Source organism: Miscanthus floridulus, chromosome 1, assembly GCF_019320115.1.
Source record: "Miscanthus floridulus cultivar M001 chromosome 1, ASM1932011v1, whole genome shotgun sequence".
Taxonomy (NCBI): Eukaryota; Viridiplantae; Streptophyta; class Magnoliopsida; order Poales; family Poaceae; genus Miscanthus; species Miscanthus floridulus.
The window spans coordinates 80,265,429-80,275,505 of record NC_089580.1 but is presented as its reverse complement, the minus strand read 5'-3'; the positions used below and the strand labels follow the sequence as shown (position 1 = coordinate 80,275,505).

The 10,077-nt window shown below is 45.3% G+C and overlaps 1 protein-coding gene across 1 annotated transcript; it reads left to right on the top strand.

Annotated features, from left to right (window-relative positions):
- The first annotated feature begins 1,827 nt into the window (after positions 1 to 1,827).
- LOC136459344 (uncharacterized) lies at positions 1,828 to 2,304 on the top strand. The gene has a single exon (XM_066459213.1). It carries the CDS (start codon positions 1,828 to 1,830, stop codon positions 2,302 to 2,304), a length of 477 nt encoding a protein of 158 aa, XP_066315310.1.
- The last annotated feature ends 7,773 nt before the right edge of the window (positions 2,305 to 10,077 follow it).

Here is a 10,077-nt window from a genome sequence, read left to right as displayed (position 1 = left end):
GATGCGAGGGAGGAGGCTAGCCATGGCTACCACCCTCATCATGGCAGACACTACGACAGCGGCAAAGACTGAACCCTAAGCCTCGACTTGCTAGGACCTTAGGCCTTTCACCGACACATCCTCAACGCCGCCTTCCCACCATGGTATCGGCCACCGACCAACATTCTAAAATACTCTGGGGAAATGAACCTCGGACTATGGCTCAAGGATTATTAGCTTGCTTGCCAAGCCGGTGGAGCAGATAATGATGATTTCATTATCCACAACCTTCCATTGTTCCTGACCAATTCGACACGAACGTGGTTGGAACACCTTCCTCCCAACCGAATCTAAAGTTAGGCGGACCTAAAAGAGATCTTTGTGGGAAACTTCTAGGGCACATACGCGCATCCTGGGAACCCATGGGATCTCAAAAACTACCGATAGAAGTCTAAGGAACTCTTCATGGGTACATCCGGTGCTTCTCCCGGTAGTGCAATGAGCTACCCAATGCCGTCGACGCCGACATCAAAGGAGCTTTCTTATCTAGGACCACCTATGAGTCCCTGGTTCACAAGCTAGGACATAAGTGCCTATGAACCACCAAGGAGCTCCTTGACATCACCACCAGCCATGCCTCAAGTGAGGAGGCAGTCGGGGCGATTTTCGACCGCCTCAAAGGCAAGACAAAGCAGGATGAGGACGCCGGTGAAGGTGCCTCCAACCGTCCCAACAAAAAGAAGAACAAGCAACGGCGCGAGGGCTCGCTCGTGGCCACCACCAACCGCAAAGGGGGTCAGAAGCCCACCAAGGGTACCCTAGATCACTTCGAGAAACTACTCGAAGGGCCATGCCCGAACCATGCTTTCCCCGTCAAGCACCTATACAAGGACTACGTCATCATGAAGTGGTTCTTGTCTGGAGGCTCCAACAAGGGGAGCATAGGAAGGAGCCTAAGTTGACTATAGACGACGCCGAGGGGAAGGACGGTGGATTTCCAGTGCTGGATGGCTGCCTCATGATCTTTGGAGGGTTAGTGGCCTATGACTCCAAGCATCGCCAGAAGCTTACATGCCGTGAGGTCTATACAGCCACGTCGGCCGTGCCTACCTTCCTCTAATGGTTGGAGTCCACCATAACCTTTGATCAGACTGACCACCTAAAAAGTGTCCCACTGCCAAGAAGATATCTGCTAGCGGTTGACCCGATCATCGGCACGAAGCGGCTCACCAAAGTGCTGATGGATGGAGGCAGCGGCCTTAACATCATGTACGCTAAAACGCTCGATACCATGGGCATTGACCAAGCGTGCATCTAGCTGACTGAGGTGCCTTTCCATGGCATCGTGCCTAGGAAACAGGCTGTGCCACTTGGGCAGATCGAATTGCTCGTCACCTTTGGGAATCCGACCAATTATAGGGCAGAGACCCTTACCTTCGAGGTAGTCGGGTTCCATGGAACCTACCATGCCATCCTAGGATGTCCGTGCTATGCAAAGTTCATGGCCATCCCCAACTACACCTATCTAAAGTTGAAGATGCTAGGATCGAGCGAGGACATCACTGTCGGCACCTCCTTCCAACGGGCCTACAAGTGCGAGGCCAAGTGCTGCAAACATGCCACAACAATTATCGCCTCTAAGGAGCTTACGAACACACCCTCGGGGTACGCATGAGGTACTTTGTTCACATCTATTTCTCCTCCTCCAACAATGTGGTTGAGTATGAGGCACTCATCAATGGCCTACGCATAGCCATTGAGTTGGGTATCCTATGGCTCGACGTCCGAGGCGACTCCCAGCTGGTCATCGACCAAGTCATGAAGGAGTCAAGCTACCACAACGCCAAGATGGTTGCATGTTGCCGAGAAGTTCACCAGCTAGAAGATAAGTTCGACAGTCTTGAGCTTAGTCAAATCCCTAGGCGTGTCAATAAGGCGACCGATGTGCTGGTGAAAACGGTGTCCGACCGAGATCCGGTGCCGATGGGCATCTTCGCCAGCAATCAGTACAAGCCCTTGATCTGCTACAAGGAGCTAGAACAAATGGGTGATGGGCCGCCTGCCTTGGGCTTAGGGGCTAACCAGCCGGTGGCTCCATCCGACCCCGAAGTCATGGAGCTTGATGAGTATCCAGTGATAGAGCCCGACCCTCTAGCTAACTGGAGGATGTCCTACCTCGACTACCACCTCTGTGAGGTGGTGTTGACAGACAAAACAGAGGCTCGGTGGCTCACATGTTACGCCAAGTCCTTTGTCCTTATTGAGGGCGAGTTCTATAGACGAAGCCACACTAGGATCCTGCAACGTTGCATCCCCATCGATTAAGGGAAGCAGTTGCTGAGTGATATCCATGGTGGGGTCTATGAGCACCATACCGTGCCTAGGACCCTAGTCAAAAACATGTTCTGACAAGGCTTCTACTGGTTGACCGTAGTAGCCAACGCTGAACAGATTCTGCGCACCTGTGAAGGGTGTCAATACTACGCTCGACAGACCTACCTGCTAGCCCAAGCGCTCCAAACAATCCCCATCACTCGGGGCTAATAAGAGCATATCTATCTGGTAGACATTCTCTACGCCTGACCCTTTCTCATGTTAAGACCCAAAAGCGAGGGTCATGGAAACAAACGCTGAGTAAAATTGGTCGGGCTACAAGAAACCTACGCCCCAACGGCTATGGTGTTTTTGCTCACCAGTGTGATTAGAGTTTTTTCTGCACCATGTGCTTTTTAGCCTTAACTACAGAAAGAGTCGGTACGCGTTTAAGAGTATATCCACCTAGCAAACATTCTATGTGCCTGACCCTCTCTCATGTTGAGACCTGGAAGCAAGAGTTGTAGAAACAAACGCTGAGTAAAACTGGTCGGACTGCAAGAAACCTATGCCCTAGTGTCTATGGTGTTTTTACTCACTAGCATGATCAGAGCTTTATAGCCTTAATGACAAAAAGGGTCAAAACGCATTAACCTTTTTATACAAAAAGGGGAGAAGGGCTAAAATCTGTTTGGCCATAACAAAATTTAAGACCTTGTCCATTTATTATAAGTTCACCGCCTGACTTATCTGCCTAACTAATTTCTTAGGCGGGATGATCTCATCCTCTATCTCCATAGGTAAGTCCTATGCTAGCAGGTCACCCAAGTAGATTGAATGGCTTGGCCCACTGCCGAGAGATGGGTAAGGAGCAGTAGGATGCCCCATGTGGGTTATGCCAACTCTGTCACGAACGATGAACCTAGATTCCACTTGGACATATCTGGTAAGAGCTCCCTAAACCCGTCACTCAAGCCATCAAGGTAAGTCTTGTGCTAGCGGGTCACCCAAGTCGATCGGACGGCTTGGGCCATTGCCGAGAGATCGGTAAGGGGCAGTAGGACGCCCCATGCGGGTTACGCTGACTCTGTCACGAAAGACGGACCTGGATTCCACTCGGACATATCCGATAAGAGCTCCCCAAACCTGTCACTCGAGCCATCAAGGTAACTTTACCACCCCCCCCCCCACTTTACTTTTCCAGTGCATGATCATTCATTCATGAAGCGGTAGTCGTCTCATTCGATATGAGCGGCGACTAATAGAGGTTTGAAGGTCGGCCCGTGAAGGGCTTGAGGCCACCTCATGTCGAACAGAGCTAGGGGAGAAAACACAGATGAGCCCTAGTGGCCCTTGCTCGACCTACTTAGAAGCGGACAGGGTCATCTCAACCTTCTCATTCGATCCTAACCTCGAGCCATACCCACAGAATGTCCATCGAGGGGAGGCTAGCGGGCCACCTGAGTCGGTCTCCAGAATGACTCGAGCATCTACTGAGAGGCAGGTTAAGGAGCAGTGGAATGCCACATCAGGGCTATGCAACCTCATTACGAATGACGGACCTAGATTCCACTCGGACATGCCCATTAGCAAGCTCACCGAGCGCGACACTTGAGCCATCGAGACAAGTGATGTTAGCTCGACCCCTTCGATTGCAGAAACCATGGATAAGGTGATGATCACAAAGACGAGCCAACCCTCAATCGGACCCCCGCTATGTCTGGGGGCTCGAGGAAAGTTGGACTTGCAAGGAGACCGAATGCGCGGTCATAGAACGATGGCTCGGATCCTAGGGAGGGGGTACGAATGAAAACTAAGAATAACGTTTCTAAAACAAAAAAATGCTTTCTCCTACCAGTTTTGCTATTGTCTTCTCGATCTTTAGTGAAACCCAACCCCAACAATGGCAAAGGGTCGGGTCTCACTCAGGGGCTAATAAGGGTATATATACCCTTTCTGAAACAGTCGCCATGCCCAACCCCTTTCTCACGTTAAAAACCTAGAGACAAAGTTTGTGGAAACGAATGACTAAGTAAGGCTAGTCGAACTGCAAGAAATATATGCCCAGCGGCTATGACACTCTTGCTTACTAGCGTGATCAGAGTTTCTCGCCCACATCTCGAGCTCTACAATCTTAACGACAGGAAGGGTCAGAGCGCTTTACCCCTTTTACACATAAAAAGGGGAGAAAGAACAAATTTGTTCAACCAAAATGAAAGAATAGACTTGTTCAAACAAAACAAAAGGGATGGGCCCGCTAGCGGCCAGTACCCAAGCTCAGGAGCATCGTGGGCATCCCGACCCACATTCGAGTCTCAGCCGAATACGATCCATGGTTTTTCCTCAAAGAAAGGCAAAGAGCCCTTAGGACCGGTCGAACGGACTTAGAACTATATAGATTGACCGTAGAGAATCTAGAGTTAATCACCAGCTGACCCAAGCCAGAACCCCACAAATGGGATGCTAGGGCCCCACTCGGACTAGCTTGTTAATAGCTCATCAAGCACCATAATTCATCCATAGAGGAAAACCATGGCATGGCTCAGCCCCTCTGTTTTTATCGAAAAAAACGCTTGAGGGAAGATGATCACAAAGATGAGCCGACCCTCGACTGGACCCCTGCTATGGGTGGGGGCTCGAGGAAAGTTGGACTCGCAAGGAGACCAAACGCGCGGTCGTAGAACGACAGACCCCTGTAGGTGTCGAAATCAGGAAAGACCTTTTTTGACCCACCAAATCTCACGGCTATACCCCCGAGGGGTCCGATCACGACAAAAGGGAATCGTTGTCCCTAGGATACGCCATGGGCGACAAAAGAAGGCCAAGGCCCTTAGAGTCTTCCAATTCGAAAAAGCCTCTAAAGGTGTATTCTACTCCTCCATAGGCTCGGGGGCTACTGTCGGGGACAAATACTAGGGTACCCGAAGAGGAGGAGCTAATGGCCATCAACATTAATTCATCCGAGTAGTCAAGAGCGTGACTACAACTCCAACCAACCCCTAGGTGCTCGGGCTCTACCTCACCCAACCTATGGGTCGGGGGCCCACCTTGCCTGACCCGTGGGTCAGGGGCCCCGCCTCACTGGGCCTCTAGGTCGGGGGCTCCATCTCGCCTGACCCCTCAGGTGTGGCTCCTGACAGAAGCTCGTACCGCCGCCAACCACTATGGGCCAGAAAAGTACAACCCAAGGTCAAACTTTTAGCATTGTGCAGGGAGCGGGCACATCTCAACATGACCTGTTGTAAGGTCGAGATGGCGGACTAGAGGGGAGGTGAATAGTCCTTTCTAAAATTAGTCGCGTCGGCTAACCGAAACAAGTGTGGAATTAAAACTATCGGTCTAGCCAAGACTACACCTCTCTATCTATATTCTCTAGCACCTTTTAAAGATACTAATTAAGCAACAAAGGTGCCGGGCTAGCTAGAGCTCACCTAACCAATTCTAGAAGTAAGGTCACACAAATCTATGCCACTAGTACTTTAAGCAACAAGGGAGCTCCGACACATGCTAGTAAGCAAAAGCGCAAAGCCACCTAATGCTCACTAACAATCCTCAATAATAAGGCAACCAATGTCAAATTAGATAGCGCAATTACTTAGCTACATAAACTAAGCAATGTGACTAACATGGTCACACAAACCAAATTAGCTACACAAGGGAGCTACTTCTATGCTACACAAGCAAGAAGGTAACACTATTTTGCTTCTTTGATAACCATGAAACAAGTGATCTTCCCAACAATTGACATGTGCCTGAGGTGCTCTTCCTTTCAACCTTGCATCTCGCATAATCCGAGTCGAAGTAACCAACTAGCTCAAACTTTGCTCCTTTGGGATACCATAAACCAACATTTGGTGTATGTTTTAAGTACCTCAATATCCTATTTGTAGCCTTCAAATGACTTTCTCTTGGTGAGGCTTGAAATCTTGCACACATGCATACACTAAACATGACATCCGGCCTTGATGCGGTCACATAAAGTAGGCTTCCAATCATAGATCGATACAATTTTTTATCCACCATGTTGCCACTTGCATCACTATCCAAGTTACCATTTGTTCCCATTGGTGTGCTAATGACTTTGCTATCACTCATGTCAAACTTCTTGATCATGTCCTTGATATACTTGCCTTGACTTACAAAAGTACCATTCTTCATTTGCTTGATTTGAAGACGAAGGAAGTAACTCAACTCTCTAATCATGGACATCTCAAACTCATTAGCCATCATTTTTCCAAACTCATCACAAAAATCTTGATTGGTTGATCCAAATATGATGTCATCAACATAGATTTGCAACACAAACAAGTCTTTTCCAATCTTCTTGATGAAAAGAGTGGTGTCAACCTTACCCATTGTGAACCCTTTAGAGAGTATAAAATCCCTCAATCTCTCATACCATGCTCTAGGTGCTTGTTTCAATCCATACAAAGCCTTCTTCAACTTGTATACATGGTTGGGCTTCTTGTCATCTCCAAAACCAGGAGGTTGCTCAACATATACTTCTTCATTGATGTAGCCATTTAGAAATCTCTTAACATCCATTTGATAGAGCTTGATGTTGTGGGCACAAGTATAGGCTAGCAAGATTCTAATTGCTTCCAATCTAGCAACCGGGGCATGTTTCTCCAAAGTCAAGACCTTCAACTTGTGTATAGCCTTGTGCTACCAATCTTGCTTTGTTCCTTACTACTATCCCATCTTGATCTTGCTTGTTTCTAAAGACCCATTTGGTTCCAATCACATTGTGTCCCTTTGGTTTTTCTATCAACTCCCATACTTGATTTCTTGTGAAGTTATTCAATTCTTCATGCATAGCATTTACCCAATCAATATCCTTCAATGCTTCATCTATCTTCTTTGGTTCAATGGATGACACAAATAAGAAATGCTCACAAAATGAAGCCAATCTTGATCTAGTTTGCACACCTCTTGAAATATCACCAATGATAGTGTCCAATGGATGATCCCTTGCAATATTGGTTGGTTGGAGGATTGGAACTTGATTGCTTGCACTTGCTTGATCATTGGGTTGAGATGATGTACTAGCCACTTGATCTTATTCATTATCATGAGATCCACTTGCACTAACTTGATTTGTATCATCTTGCACATTTGAGTTAGAGAGCACTTGCACTTGATCATCTTCATCATCATTCACTTGCCTAGGCCTCAATTCACCAATATTCATGTTATTCATGGCATTTGAAAGTTGAATGCCTCTAACATCTTCCAAGTTCTAATTCTCTACTTGTGAACCCTTGGTTTCATCAAATTCAATATCATGAACTTCCTCAAGAGTACCACTATCCAAATTCCAAACTCTATATGCTTTGCTTGTTGTGGAATAACCAAGTAGGAATCCTTCATCATATTTCTTGTCAAACTTGCCCAATCTAGTGCCTTTCTTTAAGATATAACATTTGCAACCAAAGACCCAAAAATATGTAATGTTGGGCTTTCTACCATTCAAGAGCTCATATGGTGTCTTCTCTTTCAATGGGTGACAATAGAGGCGGTTGCTACAATAGCAAGCTGTGTTGATAACTTCGGCCCAAAAAGATTGACTCACATTGTACTCACTAAGCATAGACCTTGCCATATCAATAAGTGTTCTATTCTTCCTCTCAACAAGGTCATTTGATTGTGGAGTGTATTTGGTCGAGAATTGATGTCTTATTCCAAATTTATCACATAACTCATCAATTCTAGTGTTCTTAAACTCACTACCATTGTCACTTCTAACTCTCTTGATGGTTGTTTCAAACTCATTGTGAATGCCTTTGACAAATGATTTGAATGTTGCAAACACATCACTTTTGTCCACTAGAAAGAATACTCATGTGTATCAAGTATAATCATCTAGTATCACAAAGCCATATTTGTTACCATCAATGCTAGTGTATTGTGTTGACCCAAATAAGTCCATGTGCAATAACTCAAATGCTTTACTAGTGCTCATTATGCTTTTCTTAGGATGGGTGTTTCTAACTTGTTTGCCGGCTTAACAAGAGCTACAAAGTTTATCCTTCTCAAACACAACATCTTTCAAGCCTCTAACCAAGTCATGCTTAACCAATCTATTCAATTGTTTCATTCTAACATGACCAAACCTTCTATGCCATAACCAACCCATGCTAGACTTAGTGAACAAGTATGTAGATAATCTAGCTTCACTAGCATTAAAATCAACCAAGTATAGATTCTCATATCTAAAGCCTTTGAAGATCAAGTTAGAGCCATCTACACTTATGATCTCTACATCATCTACCCCAAATGTGCATTTAAATCCAAGATCACACAATTGAGCCACAGATAGCAAATTAAAGTTCAAGCTCTCTACTAGCAACACATTGGATATGCTCATGTCATTGGATATTACAATCTTACCAAGCCCTTTGACCTTGCCTTTGTCATTATCACCAAATGTGATACTATCATAACCATCATTGTCATTGGTGTTGATTGAGTTGAACATTCTTACATCTCCGGTCATGTGTTGAGTGCACCCATTATCAAGAACACAATGCCTTACTTTAGTTTTGTAATTAACCTACAAAAGAAGATCAATTCTTTTTAGGTACCCAAACTTGCTTGAGTCCTTGAAGGTTAGTCACTAAGCTCTTTGGTACCCAAATAGCTTTCTTCTTTGAGCCCATCCATGGTTTACCAATGAACTTAGCCTTCACACCATTTGTACCCTTAGTAAGCATATAGCATGAATCAAGCTTTATGAAGGATACATTAGCTTGTGATTTCTTGTTCATGCATTTTTGCTCTACATGACCAACTTGCTTACAACTAGTATAAAACCAATTATTGTTTTTCACAAAACTAGTCTTATGAGGAGCAAAGGCCGCCTTGCCTTTCTTGGGGTTGTAGCCCAATCCCTCTTTGTAGAGAGAAGCTCTTTGGTTACCCAAGCACATAAGCAAGCGGTCCTCACCACCATAATCCTTAGCTAAGGTGTGAGTGAGCTTGTTGACCTCCTTCTTGAGGTTCTCATTCTCAACCACTAGTGAGGCATCACAAGTGAGACCGTCACTACTAGATGAGGTGGAGGTGGAAGTACTACAAGAAGGATTAGTGGAAGCAACAAGGATAGGCATAGATAATGATTCATCAATTATATCACAAGTTAAGCCTATATTGCAAGTTTCAACATACTTCCTTTTATTTTGCTCATTTAGCAAAGAATTAGCTTTTTCAAGCTTCTTGTGGGCCTTGTCTAGTTTCTCATGGGCTTCCTCTAGCCTCTCATGAGTTGCTTTGAGCTCATAAAGGGCTTGCTTAAGGGCTTTTACCTCCTTATTCAAGCTCTTGCATTCTCTTCTCTTAATGTCAAAATGTTCTTTGGCATCTTCTATCATGTCAAACAATTCATCTTTGGTAGGCTCATCATCATCACTATCACTATCATTTTCATTTTCATATTTATTTTCATCATCATGTTCTTCATCACTTTTATCATCACAAGATTGTACCTTAGTGGCCTTAGCCATGAAGCATGATGAAGATTCGAATAGAGAAGGCTTCTCATTGATAGCAATGCTTGCAAGAATCTTTTTCTTGGTGGTCTTGACATCATCATCACTTGATGAAGCATTGCTATCCCAAGTGACTACATATGAACCACCCTTCTTCTTCTTGAAGGCCATCTATCCTTCTTCTCTTTCTTTTCCTTCTTGTCCTTCTTCTTGTTCTTCTTATTGTCATCATCATTGTCGCTATTGTATGGACATTGAGCAACAAGATGATTTTTGCTTCCACACTTGAAGCATCTTC

Excerpts from the sequence above, each read along its gene's own strand:
- LOC136459344 (XM_066459213.1), top strand. The coding sequence starts at position 1,828 with ATGGTTGCATGTTGCCGAGAAGTTCACCAGCTAGAAGATAAGTTCGAC.